This window comes from Mauremys reevesii, linkage group 11 (assembly GCF_016161935.1).
Source record: "Mauremys reevesii isolate NIE-2019 linkage group 11, ASM1616193v1, whole genome shotgun sequence".
Lineage (NCBI taxonomy): Eukaryota > Metazoa > Chordata > Testudines > Geoemydidae > Mauremys > Mauremys reevesii.
The window spans coordinates 7,300,702-7,321,528 of NC_052633.1; the positions used below are offsets into that span (position 1 = coordinate 7,300,702).

Here is a 20,827-nt window from a genome sequence, read left to right on the forward strand (position 1 = left end):
AAACAGGAAGGCGCATACATTCTGGCAAGTCCAATGTAAAAGTATATGAAGGCAGGCCTTCTGAACGTCTTTCTTTGAACTTGCAAAAGATCCAAAAACTAACAATAAACTTATCTTTTCAGACTGTCAGAGTTAGGAAAGCCCACCACACAGGTAGTGGGGCCACGAGAGGGTAAAGGGGTTAAAGGAGCACTCAAGGAAAACAAGGCCATTGTGGAATAGCTAAATGAATTCTTTGCATCAATCTTTACTGCCGATGCTGTGGAGGAGATACTCATATCAGAGCTATTCTTTCTGGATGACAGATCCTCCAGTACTGTCCTCAACTGATGTGTCAGTAGAAGAGATTTTAGAATAAACATGTCATTAACATACATAAGGGTGATCCAGTTGATACAGTGTTGATACAGAAAGCCTTTGACAAAGTCCCTTGCCAAGGGCTCTTAAGGAAACTAAGTAAACCTAGGATAAAGGAAAGGTCCTCTCATGGATCAGTGACTGGTTGAAAGATAGAAAACAAAGCATAGGAATAAATGGTCAGTTTTCACTATGGAGAGAGGTGAAGGAGGGGTCCCTTAAGGAACTGTACAGAGTCTGATGCTGTTCAACCTATTCATTAATGATGTGGAACAAGGGGTGAACAGTGAAATGGCAAAGCTTGCAGGAGACACAAAATTATTCAAGATAGTTAAGTCCAAAGCAGACTGGGGAATTAGAGTGCGTGACACTGACAGACCAGATGCCAACTCATACAAAGGCCCCTAGGCCTCACTGAACACTTACAAATGCATAGCTGGAAACCAGTCTGACTCACTTGTGTGTCAATAGTATTAAAATAGATGTTAGAGTTATAAGAATGTGTTTAGAGTTTGAACTTTATGAAATGTTAGTGAGTTGCTGCCTGCATTAATCTCACTTCTAATATCTGTATCCTGTGTTATAAGGTAATAGTTAAGTGTTTTGCTCTGTAACTATGCAAGTGTTTGCTATGAAACTGTAAATCCGCCCAGTCAGGAGAGAAGCATAACTGAGCGTGAAATACTAGTTTACCACAAGAGGTGTCATCTCCTTCCCAACAAAAGAAGGCTTATAGATACCAGACAAACCATTGTGGCACATCAGTGAACAAAAGACTTGGTTGATTGCTTCCCCCATACCCATAAAGAGGGGAATGCACAAACTCTTATTCCATCACACCTTGAACTCTGGGGGAAGGGGAACTGAAAATTATGACTTTTGGTGTAAGGGGCCATCTATCAAAAAGGCAGGTTGATGGCAAGATAGACTGGAGTGCCCGAGGGGACTGTCTGTGACTCCATGGTTAGACTGTTCTAGCAGTTAAGGAGTTCACACTTGATACTTGGTTGGTGAAATCTAAGTACAGAACTCACAATCAGCTTGGGGTTTGTGTCTCTGTGTGTAACAAACTTATGATTGTGAGCCACAGTCTGAGAGTGACCTCACAAAACTGGGTGACTGGGCAAAAAAAAAAAAGGCAGATGAAAGTCAACACAGATAATTGCAAAGAAGGGCACATTTTGGGGGAAACAAATCTATATTATACATATGCAATTATGGTTTGTAAGCTATCTGTTACCATCCAAGAAAGAGATCTTGGGGTCTCTGTAGATAGCTCTCTGAAAATTTCCATGCAATGCACAGCATCGGTTAAAAAGGCTAAGAGTGTGCTAGAAACTATTAGGAAAAGGTTAGAAAATAGGACAGAAAATGTATATAAATCCATGGTGTGTCCAAACCTTGAATACTGCGTGCAGTTCTGGTCGCCCCATCTCAAAAAGGATTTAGTGGAACTAGAAAAGGTTCAGAGAGGGGCAACAAAGTTCATCAAGGGTATGAAACGGCTTCCATTAGCAGAGAGATTAAAAAGGTTAGGGTTGTTCAGCTTAGGAAAGAGATGACTAAGGGGGATAAGACAGAGGTCTATAAAATCATGACTGGTGTAGAAAAAGTGAATACAGAAATGTTATTTACCCATTTCCCACAATACAAAAAAGAGGGGTTGTGCAATCAAGTTAATAGGCAGCAGGTTTAATGCAAAGAGGAGGAGGTACTTTTCGACACAACACACAAGTAAGCTGTGGAGCTCATTCCCATGGAATGTTGTGAAGGCCAAAAGTATAACTGGGTTCACAAAGGAACTGGCTAAGTTCATGGAGAATAGGTCCATCAATGGCTTTTTTCCAAGATGGTCAGATTCAACCCCATGCTAAGGGCAACCCTAGCTCTCTGATGACCAGAAGCCAAGAGTGGAAGACAGGTGGATCACTCAGTAATTGCCCTATTCTGTTCACTCTCCCTGAAGCTCAAGAATGGCCCAATGTCAGAGGCAGGATACTACGCAAGTCGGACTATTGGGCTGATGCTGTATGGTAGCTCTTATGTGCTTATATGTGTTCTTTAGGTAGCAAATGCAAAAGGATGCAGAAGAACCTCTTCCTGCGTTTATGGCATTGTATACATTTCCCTACTATGCTGCTTAGATTTCTCCAAGAGAAAACCAGTGCCTAATATAACAAGAACTATTTCCAATTGAGTTCATTCTGTTCGTGCTGAGCAGGGACATCCATTCTGAAGTGTCAACAGTACACAGAATGAAGGAAGGCTAAAACCCTGAGACTATCCATTTATCTTCCTAAATATTTATCCGGTGTCGCTTACCTTTCTGCCAAAGAGACACTTGAAACCAACATTTTATTGCCAAAAGCTGAAACACAACTGGCTTTTCACTATGAGATTTAAAGCTTTTTCAGTCCTCTGACTTGTGCCCAAAATAAAGCTTCTCCACTCTGCAGTGTTATCTGTATTTCCCCTTTGCTTGTTTTTGTCTCTATCCACGGTGCTTTGTCTGAATTACGTAATCCCACTGACCTTTCCCCTGCTCTGATTTTATCTGAGTCATTCCAAATCAGCATATGTACCATCACCTGCCTGCGTGATTCCTCCACCAGGTCACTGCCTCTACTGTTTATATTTGCTTAATCACTTTCATGTTCCAGCCATGAGGGGCAGCAATGGTGAAAGCATGAACATGCTTGTGAAAGAAGCACACAAAGGCATGATGGAGACTGGCACTGCTGATGGAAAGGAGACACAGTAAATACAAATGCCAAGACCTAGGAAGAGGCTAAGGGCAGGTCTACACTAAGAGCGGGGGTCGAACTAGGGTACGCAAGTTCAGCTACGTGAATAGCGTAGCTGAATTCGAAGTACCCTAGTTCGAACTACTTACCCGTCCAGATGCCGCAGGATCGAAGTCCGCGGCTCCAAGGTCGACTCCGCCACCGCCCTTTGCAGTGGTGGAGTACCGGAGTCGACCGGAGCGCGCGCGGGGAGTTCGAACTATCGCGTCTAGATTAGACGCGATAGTTCGAACTCCGAGAAGTCGAACTCACCGCGTCAACCCGGCAGGTAAGTGTAGACTAGCCCTAAGTTGTGAAGGCCCTTAAAGGTGAAGGCAAGGAACTTGTATCTGATATGGTGAAGAGGGAACCAGTGAACGGACTCCTTCAGTGGGGTGACCTGGTCAAAAATGATGGGCAGCAGCTTTTTGTGTTGACCTGCATGGAGTGACTTAGCTTTCAGGAAGAGCAGAGGAGGAGGAGAATCCAGTAGCCAGATGGGAGGTAATGAGGCCCCAGATGTGATTTTTAGTGGTGTGGGTAGAGAGAAAGGGCTGAATCTCAGAGATGCTGTGGAAGAAGCAGCAGCAGCAAGATTTAGCATGACCTGGATGTGTGGTTCTAGAGAAGGGACTAATCTGAGATGGTACCAGGTTATAGGCCTGAGTAACGGAGAGGATTGTGATGTTGCTACCAGTGAGAGAGGAAGAGGGGAATGCTCCAAGGGGTAGAACAGCGCAGTTTAGTTTTAACAATGCTAAGGTGAAGCTGATGGTGAGACCTCACTGAGACTCAGAGAGACAGGCGGAGATGTGGGATTGGATGGAGGGGGACAAGAATAGACAGCTAGATTTTTAATCAGCGATGTATAACTGTTAATTAAAGCCAAGTAAGTAGATACAATCACCTAAAGAAAGAGTGTAGAGCAGGAGTGGGAAAACTACAGCCTGTTGTCCGGATCTGGCCTGCCAGCTGTTTTAACCTGGCCTTGAGCTCCTGCTGGGTAGTGGGATCTGGGGCTTGCCCTGCTCCAGTGCTCCAGCCGGAGCAGGGTCAAGGGCTGCTCCACACGGCTCCCAAAAGCCGCGGCAAGGCCCCCCTCCAGCGCTCCAACTGGGGAGCAGGGTCAGGGGCTGCCCCTTGCAGCTCCCGGAAGCCATGATATGGCCCCCCTTGGGCTCCTACACATAGGGTCAGCCAGGGGACTCCGCTCTGCCCCAGGCGCCACCCCTGTAGCTCCCATTGGCCGGGAACCGCGGCCAATGGGAGCTGCAGGAGAGGTGCCTGCAGACAGGGCAGTGTGCAGAGCTGCCTGGCCGCACCTCCACGTAGGAGCCAGACAAGAGACATGCCACTGCTTCCAGGAGCTGCTTGAGGTAAGCTGCCACCTGGAGCCTGCACCCCTGAGCCTCCAACCTACCCCCAACCCCTGCCCCAGCCCTGATCCCCTCCCACCCTCCAAACCCCACAATCCCAGCCTGCAGCACCCTCCTGCAGCACCAAACTGCTCATCCCCAGCCCCACCCCAGAGCCTGCACCCTCAGCCAGAGCCTGCACCCTCCCTGCATCCCAAACCGCTGCCTCAGCCCTGATCCCCTCCCACCTTCTGAACTCCTTGGTCGCAGCCCAGAGCACCCTCCAACACCCCAAACTCCTCATTCCCAGCCCCACACTACAGCCCGCAATCCCAGACAAAGCCCTCACCCCCTTCCTGCACCCCCCCCCCCGCCAGCGCCGGCACCCAGAACCCCACAATTATGGACCAACCCGGGAGCCAGCACCAGAACCAGAGCTCTCACCCCCTCCCGCACCTCAACCCCAATTTTGTGAGCTTTCATGGCCCGCTATGCAATTGCTATTCCCACATGTGGCCACTGGCCCCAAAAGTTTGCCCACTCCTGGTGTACAGTACAGGAAAAAAGGAGGTGGCCAGTGATCAAACTCACTGGGAGTCACAGGTGACTGATATGCAGTATCCCCTCAGGAGGGTGGAACTAGGGCAACCAGATATCCTGATTTTACAAGGACAATCTTGATATTTGGGGCTTTATCTTATATAAGTGGCTATTACACACACATACACCCCGTCCTGATTTTTCACCCTTGCTATCTGGTCACCCTAGGCAGAAATGAGGCATTTCAGCTGCATCAGTTGAACGGTGATTGTAGTACTGCTCTTCTGAGCTTGGCATCTGACCTAGCAGCTAAACCTAAGGCACAGTCCTTGACAAGGGCCCATGGGTTACTCCATGTTGCTGCCTTGCAGATCTCTGATATTAGCACATTTCTGAAGCAGGCAGAGGATGGCATTTGTGCTCTGGTGGAAGGAGACTTGATGGTATGCCAGGCAGCTGATACTGCAGCGAGATACACTGTGTTCTCCATCTCAATGTTCTCTGGGAGGAGATGGCCTGGCTGTGGCTATATGCAGACAAGGTCACATGGTGAATATCTTCATCTTGTTAATATAATAAAGCAAAGTCCTGGTTACATTCAGTGTGTGCAACTCCTTTTCTCCTAGTGTTGGGTGTGGCTTTGAGAAGAAGACAGTCAGGTTGCATGACTGTGTTAGATGAATTTCTGAGCCCACCGTGTCCCTATGAATGACTTATGTGGGGTACAGCCATAAGTGCCAAGTGCTCACTCGCTCTTCAGGATGACATCATAGCTGCTAGGACGACCGTCGTCCCAGGGAGGTGGTGTAAGGCGCATTCTGAGAGAGGTTCTAAGGGACGTTCCATGAGCCTCAGGAGAAGGATGCTGAGGTCCCAGGCAGGGGTATGTTCTCTGGCTCTCTGTCTTGGCACTCAGTTGGTGTCCTCCTCCTTCGATGAGGCAGTAGTGTACCATTTTCTGTCGGGACCTGGTGTGTAAATTGCCAGGGACTGTAGTGCGGAAGGTCCTGAGGAAGGCAGTCAAAGAAGGCCGCAGGGCTGGAATTAATCCCAGTGGTGAGTCCCGGAGAGGGGTGAAGCACAGGGAGGCAGTCCTGAGTGGTCGGTGTTCCCACTGAGAAAGGAGAAGCTGAGAGGAGCTCAGGGGAAGCCAGAGGCCTGGGAACCAGAGGAGAGGCTGTATTAAGCATAGGCTAGAGGGAAGCAGCACAAGGGGCTTGGTGGTAGGAAGTGGCCCCCCCACTTTTACACAGGTTCCGGAGCTTCTGCCCGGGGATTTTGGTGCTGAGATCTTGTGCACCACAGACTTCATAACTGTTGAGGTGGTCAGAGTCAAAGCCCCCAGTCACAACTCTGTCATGTCCTCTGCCTCTTTCTTTGCCTGATCCTTGGGTGGGATGTGTTGGCTGATGCTGATCTCTCCAGCTTTGCTCTGGTCATAATGGTCACCTCTGGGTCTGAAGTGAACTGCATGGATTACTGTAGAGGATGCAGCTTGAGCCAGGTGTCCCTGGACTTGCAGATTCTGGAAGAAAAGGCTTGGGCACAGAGCACTTAGCCAGGATATGGCTCTCCCCTATGCAAAGAAAAAAGTGTCTTTGTATGTTCCTGATGGGGATTGGTCCATCACAAGATGGGCAGTGTTTGAATCCTGAGGGTTTGGATTCTGCCATGAGGCTTGGTGGTTGGCGTGATGCACCTCACCCCTAGAATAGGAAGCCGATCAGGTCTTGGAAGAAAGCAGCAGTCAGCCACTGTCTGGATTCCATCTCACTGCCCTGGCGGTAAGAGGGAACTCAGGGAGGGATGGGACTGTCCCGTATGTCATAGAATCATAGAATCTCAGGGTTGGAAGGGACCTCAGGAGGTCATCTAGTCCAACCCCCAAGTTGTCCTTGTTTGGGAGCATGAGAAGACACAGGGAGCCTGGTCAGCTCCAACAGACCCTGCTGTTCTAACACCCTCCGAGCTCACACTGGGATACACAAAGACACATTCTCACACAAGAACAAGGAGACAGAGTTGCAGAGAAAAAAGCTTCAAGAAAGAAAGTGTGATCAACAGAGACAGAAAGCAGCTGAGAGCTCAAGGAGGATAAGGATGAGGTGAAAGCCCAGGGATCTGGCATGGAAGAGGCCACCGGAGACTTTGGAGAGAGCAGTTTCAGTGGAGTGGTTGGAGAGTATTTAAGTTAAACTGGAAGAAAGGAACTTGACCCTGTGAAAGAAAGAAAGGTGGTGGGGTGACAGCTGAGGAGGGAGCTGGATTCAACGGGAGTTTCTTATGATGGGGCGGACCAAAGCAGATCTACATTGTGAGGGAAAGGAACTGGAGCAGAGTCAGAGGTTGAGGAGGAGGAGAAGGGATAACAATGGTACAAGTTTGATCAGGAGGTGGAGGAAATGGTCTCACTGGGACAGGTGGAAGGGCTGACCCACCACTCCTGCCGACACAACATTCCAGACAGCTGTGGACTTTCACTTTCCTTGAGCATGTTCCTTTTTGAAACTTACAAATGTCAGTTACAAAGTCGGGTTTAATTTACAACAGAGAAAATCTCTAGCCAGTTAATGTCAATGGCCTGTCTCCAGACTTACACTGCTGCACAACAGCGGACTTTGGCTCACCTACTTTTCAGCAAAGCCTGCACTTTGTTTGGTAATATTGCTTAGACTTTTAACTTATGTTAAGGCAATGATGTTTGCCTATAGCAAGAGAAAATCATTTGGAGTCTAATTCACATTCAATGCAGGCAGCATCCTATTTTGTATTTTGTGTGGCGAGTCAGGGAGGAGGGTGTGTAAATTAGGCACATTACAATGAGGTATAATGATCATTGCTCATCTACAGCATTTTCCACAGAGAAAATATCAAAATGAAAGTGCAAACATAAAACAGAATCACTGGACATACCTGAGATAGGTTCTTCCCCTCCTCACAGTTTATGCCTCCGATGAAGACCATGTTGGGCATCACTGGTTTGGGATACTCAAACACAAAGTCGTATCTCAGGAGCCATATGGAGCCATTTCTGTAAAGTGTTGGTAAGTGCACATCTCTCTGGAGAAACTTTGAAGCAATGTCTTGGTATTTGGTATACAAATCCTTAAACAGTGGTGTCTCTAAAGTGCTAACAACTAGGTTCAGCACTCGCTGGGTAAATGTCATGTGGTCTGTGTAGCTGGTATAGCATCTTGGGACATAGGAAACAGGGTTCGGAGATTTACTGATTGCATGCTCTAAACTGCATGGAAAACCACGAAAGAAGTACACAGAAGGGATGGAGAGATATTCTGCCAGGATCACCCCACATGGCAATGCTGGGTCTGTGAAGAGTGCATCAAATTTACTCTCTTCCAAGTATTGTATGATTTCTCTGCTCTGCAGCAGGCTGTCACAGTTGTGAAAAAACATGTTAACGACGTACATGTTATTCCGGTATTCTGCAAGGATAGTGTAGGGAAAGGAGACCTCACGAAAGAGACTGTTAGCAAATTTACTAAAACTCTGGTCAAGATCTTCCTGGATGTAAGGCACAGCATACGTTTTCCTTGTGTAGTGCTCTGATTCTTTCAAGAGCAAATTAACTTCTGGAGCAAGCACTACTATTTCATGTCCTTTCTCACTGAGCTTCTCCACCACTGCACGCATGCTGAGCCAGTGACTTCCATCCTGAGGGATCACCAGCAGCCGCCCACCTTCCACAAACCCCAAGGAGAGTAAGAAAGGAAAAATCCCTGCAGCAAACAAGTAAAAAGTGGGAAACAATGGAGCCATCTCAAAGCTGGAAGATGATTTGACTCTACAGATGTTGCAAACTACTTTTTATAGCTGAACTAACACTGCCCAGAGTTTATACTGCTTGCAACCTTATTTGAACTCATCTACTTTTACTGCCTCATATACTGACTTGGCACAACAAAACCTTTGCTCCTCTAATGGACAAATTCTACCCTTGCATTTGCAATGCAACATTCCCATTCAAGGACCATATATTTGTTTTACTCATTAACTTAACGTTAATATCTGCACACTGAATTGCAATAGCCACCTCTCCCCTACTCCAAGTCTATGCCAGTCAATCTGAGTCAGCACATTTTATCTCCCAGAGGCCTCTTTATTATTACAGGTTATTCACATCCTAAATCAACAAAAGTAGTGAACATAAAAACATAAGAATGGCCATACCTGGGTCTGACCACTGGTCCATCTAGGCCAATATCCTGTCTTCCGACAGTGGCCAATGCTAGATGCTTCAAAGGAAATAAAGAGAGCAGGACAATCATCAAGTGACCCATTCCCTGTTGTCCAGTCCCAGCTTCTGGCAGTCAGAGGCTAGGGACACTTCACAGCATGGTTTTGCATTCCTGCCCATCCTGGGTAGCTGCCATTGATGGACCTATCCTACACCAACTTATCAAATTCTTTTTTGAACCCAGTTATAATTTTGGCCTACACAACTTCCTCTGGCTACAAGTTGCAGAGGTTGACTGTGCGCTGTATGAAGAAGCACTTCCTTTTGTTTGTTTTAAACCTGCCGACTATTAAGTTCATTGGCTGACCCCCTGGTTCTTGTGCTATATCAAGGGCTAAATAATATTTCTTTATTCATTTTCTCCACACCATTCTTGATTTTAAAGACCTCTATCATATCCCCCATTAGCTGTCTATTTTCCTAGCGGAAAAGTCCCAGTCTTTTTAATCTCTCCTCATATGGCAGCCTTTCCATACCCTTAATCATTTTGTTGTCCTTCTCTGTACCTTTTCCATTTCTTTTTTGAGAAATGGCAACCAGAGCGCACACTGTATTCAAGGTGTGGCTGTACCATGGATTTATATAGTGGCATTATGATATTTACTCGTATTATATATCCCTTTTCTAATGGGTTGTAACGTTTCTTTAGCTTTTTTGACTGCCACTGCACATTGAGTGAATGTTTTCGGAGAACTATCCACAATGACTCCAAGATCTCTTTCTTGAGTGGTAAAGGCTAATTTAGACCCCCATCATCTTGTATGTATAGTTGGGATTATATTTTCCAATGTGCATTACTTTGCACTTATCAACACTGAATTTCATCTGCCATTTTATTGCCCAGTCACCCAGTTTTGTGAGATCCCTTTGTAACTCTTCACAGTCTGCTTTGGACTTCACTATCTTGAATAATTTTGTGTCATCTGCCAGTTTTGCCACCTCACTATTTACCCCCTTTTCCAGATCATTTAGGAATAGGTTTAACAGCACTGGTCCCAGCACAGATCTCTGGAGGCCACCACTATTTACCTCTGTCCATTCTGAAAACTGACCATTTATTCCTACCTTTTGTTTCCTGGCTTTTACCAGTTACCAATCCATGAGAAGACCTTCCTGGTTAGTCCATGACTGTTTACTTTTGGTAATTTAGTCTTGAGAAACGAAGACTGATGGGGCCAGACAACAGTCTTCAAATATGTTAAGGGCTGTTATAAAGAGGATGGTGATCAATTGTTCTCCATGCCCATTGATGGTAGGACAAGAAGTCATGGACTTAATCTGCAGGCAGATTTAGGTTAGATATTAGAAAAAGCTTTCTATCTATAGGGATAATTAAACTTTGAAATAGGCTTCCAAGGGAGGTTGTGTAATCTGTCATTGGAGGTTTTTAAGAACATGTTGGACAAACACCTGTCAGGGATGGTCTAGGTATAATTGGTCCTGCCTCTGCATGGGAGAATGGATTAGATGACTTCTCGAGGTCCTTTCTAGCCCTACATTTCTATGTTTCTATGAACTTTTGGATAGTCCAGTCAGAAAATGGAGTTTGTTTCTGTGGAAAATTTACACTTTTCTATGAAAAAAATCTAAAACTCAAGTTTTTTGTCCCAAAACAGAAATATTCCAATTAGGGAGTACTGCCTCAGTACCTCCATAGACGTTTTAATTTTGGTGCACCCATTCTCCTCTGTAGGCCAGGGTCTCAGGTCAGACTACATCTCCCATAATGCATCAGGGTTCCCTCTTGGAGAGGGGCCCTAGTGCATCTTGAGAGATGTAGTCTGGCTGGAGAGCCCCACTCATAGAGAAAATGGGGACATGAGGAAACTCAACTACAACTCCCATTAGGCACTATGGCGACGTGGCGGGGGCTGGGTTGCTATTTACCCCGCTGGCATGCGCAGCGCCCAGCACTGACCAGAGCCCATGCACTGCAGGGAGCTGTCCGTATGGTGAGTGAGGAGCAGAGCTATGCGGTCTGCAGGGCGGGGCCCCATCCAGCCACCCGGAGCCAAGCGGCAGCGGCTCCCTGAATGGCACTGCGCCGCTGCTTCAGGGTGGGCTTCTCCCCCAGCTCGCAGCTGCACCGGCTCACTGCGCTTCCCGGGATGGCAGGAGCCTGGGGCGGCGCTCTCCGGCGCTCTGCGCCACGCACGGGTCCCCAACCCTAAGAGCCAGAGGGACCTGCCGGGGGGTGAGGTGGGGAATCCCAATGGTGCTTACCTAGGGCGGCCCTCTGCCTGCTGCCAGCGCTTGCAAGCCTCATCCCCGCAGCTCTGATTGGGCATGAGGGAACTGGTGCAGCATGCAGAGACCCGCTCCGCCTCTGTGCCTAGGGGCCGCCAGCACTGCAGGCTCCTGCTCGCGGGTAGGCGCACCGCCAGGAGCAGCCCCAGGAAGCACCACCATGCCAGCCATGGGACTTCGATGACTCATGGAGAGCGGTCCCGATATCAGGACAAAGGGCCCTGACTGATGTGTGGTCGAGACGAGGAACAAATGTGTTAAAATCGGGACTGTCCAATAATATCGGGACATCTGGTCACCCTACATCCCCCTTAACACTCAGTCTTGGTTGGTTTTCCTAGTGCAAAGCTTATAAGGCCATCGCCTGACATTGCTTTTAGATACTGCAGTTGTAAATGAGAAGTTCTGTAAATGAAATGGTGGCAAGATATGATGCAAAGGTAAATATCTTTTTCTCACTGTTCAGAGGTCTGTCCTTTAAAAGAGATTTCCCATCACATACAGATTTGTGTGCTTGTGGAGATAGCACTTTTGCAAGATTCTCAATGCAAAAATTTCCAAGATAGACAAAAGAACACAACAGGAGTTAACTCACATTAAAAAGGTACAGTAAGGATATTACCAGAATCAGAGAAATGAAGTGAGCTGGGAAGAGGGCTCCAGAAAGAACAGAGCAATGCAGAGATGGCCCCAAATTTGAATGCTGCTCTCCCAGAACCCTGAGAAAGTTGTGATTCAGATGCAAGTCCACCCTGTAAACCTGCAACTCTTAGCCACTTCTGGAAAAAATATCACCTATTTATGCAGAAAATATTCAAGAGGGACAGAGGAGGAGCTATTTGGAATTATGGGCAATTATTCAGCAGTCCTAATAAAGAGGAGACCAAACTCAGTGCACTGGGAAGAGTGCACTCTTTTCCCCTCTTTTGATGGAAATGGATCTATATTTTTAGATTGGATAAGAAATAGGGGATCTTTGCTCTTTCCCCTGAGCCAGAAGGTTAAGGTACAAAGTACTCACATCAAGACTTTATAGAATGTAAAGAATAAACAGGCTACCAAAGGCAGATTATCCTTTCAGCTTTCCCTTGGCATTCGGAATACCACCGCTGGCCTGGGATTCTCAAACGCAAAGTGCTATCTCCACAAGCACACAAAGCAGAGCCATGCAGCTCCACCTTGTTTAAGCAGCAAAGAATCCTGTGGCACCTTATAGACTAACGGACGTTTTGCAGCATGAGCTTTCGTGGGTGAATACCCACTTCGTCGGATGCAAGTAGTGGAAATTTCCAGGGGCAGGTATATATAAGCAAGCAAGAAGCAAGCTAGAGATAACGAGGTTAGATGGTTATTTACCCACGAAAGCTCATGCTGCAAAACGTCTGTTAGTCTATAAGGTGCCACAGGATTCTTTGCTGCTTTTACAGAACCAGACTAACACGGCTACCCCTCTGATACTTGACACCTTGTTTAAATCACTTCAGAAGGAGCCATTTGTTCGAACTTTATCAAAGTCCTTAAAAAGGAACTGTTCTTCAGTGCAGACTAATAAATTCAGCATGTAGGTAGATACTATGTTGGATGTATGGCTGGTGTGTCATCTCAGCACATCAGGGGCACAGTGAGTTTCTGTTTAGTGTGTAAGCAGAGTCAGGATGAGCTCTACCCTGACATCTGGTGGTAAATTATGAGGAGTGGGCAAAGGAATTTCAAGAATGTGCATTGGAGTGGGGAAAGGAATTTCAGGAACAAACCCACTCCACTTAGCATAGCGTACAGCAGCCTGGGATGGTTATTTTCACAGCTGTGGGATCCCCAATTTCTTTGTTATTGGGGCAGGAGGAATAAAATGTTGTCACCCTGATTAAGTAAATGAGGAACTACAAAACTGTCTTATGATAAAGGGTTTCATTATAAACTAAATAGCACTTGCTAGACAAGGGACATGGGTTCCAAAACCCAGTGAATTGAGAGAGGCTGGGGACAGGTATCTGTACCTGGTGGTGCAGGTGCCTTGTGTGAGCTGGAAGCACCAGCTCCACCTATGCCTCTCTCCGTTGTGGAATATCAGAATTGATTTTTGATTCCCTTAAGAATCTAGTTACAGGTTACTGAGCTGAACTCACTTTGGGCTAATGGTGCACTAGCACTGGGGCTCCCCTACTGTGAGCTGAAATCACTAAAGAGCTGGAATTGCTGAGCTGAGAACACTGAGTACTGTGCTAACTACTGGGGGAGCCTGAAGCTACACTGCAGAGCGGAGTGGAGCAGTTCGTGAGGATGGCTGGAGGAGCAGTTTGTGGAGCCACGGAGTGAGTGGAGCCGAGCAGTTTGCGGGGACGGCTGGTGGACCAGAGCAGCTGGCAGAGCGGAGCAGCTGTGGGACGGGTGGAGCGGCGAGCGGAGCTGAGCAGTTTGTGGGGACGGCTGGTGGAGCAGAGCAGCTGGTGGAGCAGTTCGTGGAGAAGGCAGGAGCAGAACCCCACGGACCACGTAAGGTGCCCCTTTCCACCCAGGCTGGGGGTGGGGACAGGGACCTCTGCAGATAGACTCTCGAACTCTGGGGCTGCACTGACCCGGGACAGAGACTTTTGGAGTGTGGGATTGTTGGGACTGTGGGTGATCTTTGGGTTGCTGGACTCAAGAGCCCGTGGAGAAGGACACGGCCCAATTTCCTGGGGTGGATCTTTGCTCACGGTTTAATCTATGAACGCTAATTGAGGTGTTTTCCCAATTGTGTTTATCTCATGTAATTAAACGTTTTCTGCTACACCGAGACTCTGTGCTTGCGAGAGGGGAAGTATTGCCTCTTCGAGGTGCCCAGGGGTGTGTGTAAGATTTTCCCAGGTCACTGGGTGGGGGCTTGAGCTGGTTTTGCATTACGTTGTGGGGAAGGGACCCCTATGTATTGAACCCGGCCCTTGCTGCTATCGATTCGGCCTGGCAGAAGGGTTACAAGTGGAACACAGAAAGGAGGGCTGTCTGGGAGATTGGTTAAGACCCTGGTGTAGATGAAATGAGACTCAAAGCTTAAAGACAAAAAAGAATCTGGCGCAGGGTTGAATACACACTTACTATGCTTCATACCACAGGGATACCTACAAATTAAATACAAGGCAGGAACTGCAAAAATCACCCTACAAAGCAATGCTACATCTAAGCAAAGCCCTTCAAATTTACTCTCTGAAAGGTGAGTAGCAGTCTGGGTCCGTAAAAGGCTGTTACCATCTTCAAAAATAACAGTGGGCAAGAGCCTCTCCTGCAGAGGAGATGTGCTGGGTGGGGTCCTGTAGAGTGGGGAGGAGCTACTGTAAGGGTATGACTGGACTGCAATGATTGGGTGTGATTGCATTTAGAGCCGGTGCTAGGCATACGCAGATGAAGGCTATGTTTACACTGCAGCCCATCACTTATGTCACTCAGGTGCATGAGTGACATAAGTTACACCAACATAAGCAATCACAGAATCACAGAATCTCAGGGTTCGAAGGGACCTCAGGAGGTCATCTAGTCCAACCCCCTGTTCAAAGCAGGACCAATCCCCAGCTAAATCATCCCAGCCAGGGCTTTGTCAAGCCTGACCTTAAAAACCTCTAGGGAAGGAGATTCCACCACCTCCCTAGGTAACCCATTCCAGTGCTTCACCCCCTCCTAGTGAAAAAGTTTTTCCTAATATCCAACCTAAACCTCCCCCACTGCAACTTGTTACTCCTTGTTCTGTCACCTGCCACCACTGAGAACAGTCTAGATCCATCCTCTTTGGAACCCCCTTTCAGGTAGTTGAAAGCAGCTATCAAATCCCCCCTCATTCTTCTCTTTTGCAGACAAATAATCCCAGTTCCCTCAGCCTCTCCTCATAAGTCATGTGCTTCAGCCCCCAATAATTTTTGTTGCCCTCAACCTCTGGAACTCTTTGCCAGAGAATGTTGAAGGCCAAGACTATAACAGAGTTCAAAAAAGAACTTGATACATTCATGGAGGATAGGCCTGTGTCACTGCACCCCATATTCTTCATAGTGATATTAGTATGATAAATTATTATCATAATTATGATGTATTTTATGCAAGCTAAGGCATGTGAGGTATCATTGGAAAGGCTATGGTTTGCTGAAGATGATTATCTAATTTGTATGCATGTATCATTTTTGCATCCAAAATTATGAATATTGACTATGTATCAGTTTCACATGTAGCAATTCCTGGGGAATGCCCACTAGGCAAAATGTTCTTCTTCTAGATGGCTGGGTGGGAAGGGCACATTTAGGTTAATGAGCCATTAGGAAGAAACAATAGGTCTTAGGAGAAGCTTATCTCCCACCTGGCGAGCCTTCCTGTGAATGCACCAAACAGCCAGTGGGGGATGGCTGCTGTAACTTTACAGGGACATGTGACCCAGGTCACCTGGTGCTGGACTCCATCTTGGGATGTCAGTATTTTTCCACTGACTGGCATGGGAACCAAGCTTTGAAACAAAGGGTTCCCGCCATATGGAAAAGCTATATAAGGCAGGGGAGGGACATCATCTGGGCTTTTCACTGACTCCCCACCCAGAAAGACTCCTGGAAACACCTAAGGAACAAAGACTGAACGGGGGGAAGTGCTGGACCCAGGCTAGAGGGATTTTTTAGCCTGTGAATGGAACACCTGGGGATTCCAAGCTATAAGCAAGTGCAGTTTGCCCCTTAAGAGTCTGCAGCCCGCTGGTATCATCACTTAGGCTGAGAATCTGCTGTTCATGTCCAATCTATTTAGTATATGAAGCTTAGTTTGCCTTTTTTGTTTATTTGCTAGGTAATCTGCTTTGATCTGTTTGCTATCCCTTATAATCACTTAAAATCTATCTTTTGTAGTTAAAACACTTGTTTTTGCTCTATCTAAACCAGGGTGTGGAAATAAAAACTTGAGGCAGAAAGCTGTTGCATATTCCTCTCCACACTGAAGGAGAGGATGAATTTTCTGAGCTTACGCTGTACAATTCCTTGTGCAATTTTGGGTTTATGCTCCAGAGGGGATGCATGCCTTAGGAACTGGGAGGTGCCCTAGCTGAAGCCTTCCCATCCAGGGCCTGGTCAATGGCCCTGCCTGCATGTAACTGCAGCTGGGTGTGTCCCTACCTGTATGTATGCTGGTGAAAGTGCAGGCTAGAGTAGGCTTTGCAGCTTGTCACAGCAGTACAGTGTAAAAGGAAGCCTAGTTTGGTGGGTCAGGGGACTCAGTGGTATCCCAGTTCCAAGTGGCACCCCGGGTGGGGAGAGATGACCCATCACAAGGCCCATCAATGGCTATTAGCCAGGATGGGCAGGGATTCTGTCCTTAGCTTCAGTTTGCCAGAGGCTGGGAATGGGCGACAGGGGATAGATCACTTGATTCCCTGTTCTGTTCATTCCCTCTGGGGCACCTGGCACTGGCCACTGTCAGAAGACAGGATACTGGGCTAATGGACCATTGGTCTGACCCAGTGTGGCCGTTCTTATGAGAAGCTCTCCCGCCAACATAGCTTCTGCCGCTCGCAGAGGTGGTTTTATTAAGCTGAGAGGAGAGCTCTCTCCTGTCAGCATAGAGCATCTTCACCAGATGCGCTGCAGTGGTGTGGCTTTATCGGTTCAGCTAAGCCGCTGCAGTGCTGTATGTGTAGTCATGCCTTAAGCAATTGCTTAGGGCCCCAAGCAGCTCAAGGGGCCCCCTATTTGTTTTTTATTATGTGTTGTGTGTGTGGGGGGGCCAAAATATTCCTGCTTAGGGCCCCCAGTGGACTAGCACCGCCTCTGATTGCATTGAAGCAGAGAGATCTGAGTTAGCTTTAATCTAGACAGCTCAAGTCCCACGGGTGCGAAGCTGCACCAGTGTGAGCATCAGTGCAGGGTGTCCAAGCTCACCTGGAACCCTGAGTAATTAGCTAGCATGTGCCGAAGCTTGCGCTGCTGCCCCCACACTGTTCTGGGACCTGAACTAGTTCTATTAAAGCGAGGTCGGCTGTGCGGCTCGAGCTGCAGTCACACCAAGTGATTGCATTATATACATAACCTGCCTTATTCCAGTGGAGGTTAGGTGCTGCAGAGCCCTACTGTGTCACATCCTAGTCCAAACCCATCTCCCTCTCCCCTCCCCCCCACATCCATCTCCTAGGGGGGAGGGGGATGCAGCAGCAGATAGCGCAGGGCTCAGTTACAGAGACTTTTCACCAGCAGGGAGTTCCCGTATACCAGGGGGATTTTCTCCGAGCCATTTGTGGCCACTTTGTCCCAACTCTTTGGCACTCCAGTTCCTTCAAGCTTCCTCGCCTCCACCAGCTTTGCACCCCTCTTGAAGCTGCAGCCGCGGGAGTCCTTCTCTGAGCCCCCTGCTTCAGGGACCCACCACAGGAGTGAACTCCACTCCGGTGCGGCTTTGCTCTCTAGGGCTCAGCCTGTCTCAGTCCTTTCTCCCCAGCTGCCTACTAGCAGCCGGTGACAGACCCAGATGTAGTCCTCTTTCATTAGCTGCATTGGGGTCACATGCTCCAGTCCAGGGGAGCTGGGCTTAAGGTTGACAACTTTGTTATTACTTTGTTATCTAAAAACCGGATGCTCCAGCGAGAATGCCAGAACCTGCCCCACCCCACCTCTTCCCCCCAGGCCCAGCCTCTGCTCCAGCTCTTCCCCACCAGGCTCCCGCCCCTGCACCACTTCTTAGGGTGACCAGATGTCCCAATTTTATAGGGAAAGTCCCTATTTTGGGGTCTTTGTCTTATATAGGCTCCTATTACCCCCCAACCCCGTCCCGATTTTTCCCATTTGCTGTCTGGTCACTCTACCGCTTCTTCCTCCTGAGCCCAGTCTCTTCCCCCAAGGCCCCGTTCCCATTTGCTCTTCTTCCCCCTTCCTCCCATTACTCACTGCTCTTCCCCTCTCCTCCACCCCCACCAGCAGGGACTTGCCTGTGGAGCTGGGGCTGGGAGCTGCAGCGCCCCACGCAGGTAAGAGGCAGCCCCGGGTAAGTAGGGGCTGGCAGGGGTGAAGACCTAGTGCCTGCCTGCCTTCGCCACTCACAGGAACCGGACTTTAGATGTCTGGTAGGTAGATCTGTCAGGTCCCCTTTCCAACCAGCCTGTCCGGTCGAAAACTGGACTACTGGCCGCCCTAGCTGGGCTCAGTCTATCCACAGAGACCAGTTATCCTGAAACACCCTCCAGTCTCACACTGGGATACACACAGACACATTCTCAAACGAGAATAAGGAGACAGTGTTGAAAGGAACAAATCAGAAAGAAAGTGTGATCAACAGAGACAGAAAAGAGCTGAGAGTGTTGTCTGGAGAGTGTTTAAGTTAAACTGGAAGAAAGGAACTTGACCCAGTGAAAGGAAGAGGCAGTGGAGTGACAGCTGAGGAGGGAGCTGGATTCAAGGGGAGTTTCTTATGATGGGGAGGACCAAAGCAGACCTGCATTGTGAGGGAAAGGAACTGGAGCAGATTCAGAGGCTGAGGAGGAGTCATACAATCATAGAATATCAGGGTTGGAGGGACCTCAGAAGGTCATCTAGTCCAGCCCCCGAAGGGATTATAGGAGAAGGGAGAACAATGGTACAAGTTTGATCAGGAGTTGGAGGAAATGGTCTCACTGGGGCAGGTGGAAGGGCTGACCCACCACTTCTGCTGACACAACAATCCAGATGGCTGTGGACTTTCACTTTCTTCCAGCATGTTCCTTTTTTGAAAGTTGCAAACATCAGTTACAAAGTCGGGTTTAATTTACAACAGAGAAAATCTCTGGCCAGTTAATGTCAATGGCCTGTCTCCAGACTTACACTGCTGCATAACAGCGGACTTTGGCTCACCTACTTTTCAGCAAAGCCTGCATTTTGTTTGGTAATATTGCTTAGACTTTTAACTTATGTTAAGGCAATACAGTTTTTCACTAGCAACTGAAAATCATTTGGAATCTGATTCACATTCAATGCAGGCAGCATCCTATTTTGTATTTTGTGTGGAGAGCCAGGGAGAAGGGTGTGTAAACTAGGCACATTACAATGAGGTATAATGCTCATTGCTCATCTACAGCATTTTCCAGAGAGAAAATATCAAAATGAAAGTGCAAACACAAAACAGAATCACTGGACATACCTGAGATAGGTTCTTCCCCTCCTCACAGTTTATGCCTCCGATGAAGACCATGTTGGGCATCACTGGTTTGGGATACTCAAACACAAAGTCATATCTCAGGAGCCATATGGAGCCATTTCTGTAAAGTGTTGGTAAGTGCACATCTCTCTGGAGAAACTTTGAAGCAATGTCTTGGTATTTGGTATACAAATCCTTAAACAGTGGTGTCTCTAAAGTGCTAACAACTAGGTTCAGCACTCGCTGGGTAAATGTCATGTGGTCTGTGTAGCTGGTATAGCATCTTGGGACATAGGAAATAGGGTTTGGAGATTTACAGATTGCATGCTCTAAACTGCATGGAAAACCACGAAAGAAGTACACAGAAGGGATGGACAGATATTCTGCCAGGATCACCCCACATGGCAATGCTGGGTCTGTGAAGAGTGCATCAAATTTACTCTCTTCCAAGTATTGTATGATATCTCTGTTCTGCAACAGGCTGTCACAGTTGTGAAAAAACATGTTAATGACGTACATGTTATTCCGGTATTCTGCAAGGATAGTGTAGGGAAAGGAGACCTCACGAAAGAGACTGTTAGCGAATTTACTAAAACTCTGGTCAAGATCTTCCTGGGTGTAAGGCACAGCATACGTTTTCCTTATGTAATGCTCTGATTCTTTCAAAAGCAAATTTGTCTCTGGAGCAACCACTACTATTTCATGCCCTTTCTCACTGAGCTTCTCCACCACTGCACGCATGCTGAGCCAGTGACTTCCATCCTGAGGGATCACCAACACCTTGCCACTTTCAGCAAAGTTGTAGGAAGTTAATAAAAGAAGAAACCATGATGCAAATTGGTAAAGTTGATGAAAAAGAAAAGCCATCTCAGTGGATGATAGAAAAAGACTCCGTCACTGTACAGAGGTTTGAAACAACTTTTTATACTCTGGGAAACAACACCCTCTTTTTGGCAGTATGTGCTTGTTCTCATGTGAACTAAATTGGCATTTCGTTCTTTCAGCATTTGTTAATCATTAGCTTTGAAAGCTCTGCAGTATGTTAACTTTTATGAATACTTTTACAACTGACAAAGGTAGTGGTGAAGACCAAAAAGACAGGTAAACCAGTTTGGGTCAAATGAGAACTGACCAAAACTGGTGCCCCAAACCTGAGATGAACCTGCTCTAACAGCACTTTACTAACATTATGT

At 47.4% G+C, this 20,827-nt stretch overlaps 2 protein-coding genes across 2 annotated transcripts; both read right to left on the reverse strand.

The window, feature by feature from the left end:
- Nucleotides 1-6,380: 6,380 nt before the first annotated feature.
- On the reverse strand, nt 6,381-8,824 carry LOC120374494 (UDP-glucuronosyltransferase 1-6-like). Its single transcript, XM_039494241.1, has 2 exons — nt 7,949-8,824; nt 6,381-6,560 (listed from the first exon to the last, which is right to left on the reverse strand). The coding sequence occupies exons 1-2, from the start codon at nt 8,810-8,812 to the stop codon at nt 6,381-6,383; spliced, it is 1,044 nt and encodes a 347-aa protein (XP_039350175.1). The 5' UTR covers nt 8,813-8,824.
- Nucleotides 8,825-9,158: 334 nt separating this feature from the next.
- Nucleotides 9,159-20,502, reverse strand: LOC120374495 (UDP-glucuronosyltransferase 1-6-like). Its single transcript, XM_039494242.1, has 2 exons — nt 19,638-20,502; nt 9,159-9,176 (listed from the first exon to the last, which is right to left on the reverse strand). Exons 1-2 carry the CDS (start codon nt 20,499-20,501, stop codon nt 9,159-9,161), a joined length of 882 nt encoding a protein of 293 aa, XP_039350176.1. The 5' UTR covers nt 20,502.
- Between the last annotated feature and the right edge of the window lie 325 nt (nt 20,503-20,827).

Bases quoted from the DNA above. Each gene is read 5' to 3' on its own strand.
- LOC120374494 (XM_039494241.1), bottom strand. From the start codon at position 8,812: ATGGCTCCATTGTTTCCCACTTTTTACTTGTTTGCTGCAGGGATTTTT. The intron at 6,561-7,948 runs GTATGTCCAGTG...CTTTTCTTCCAG, and splicing joins AGGGGAAGAACCTATCTCAG to AATCTGCAAGTCCAGGGACA.
- LOC120374495 (XM_039494242.1), bottom strand. From the start codon at position 20,501: ATGGCTTTTCTTTTTCATCAACTTTACCAATTTGCATCATGGTTTCTT.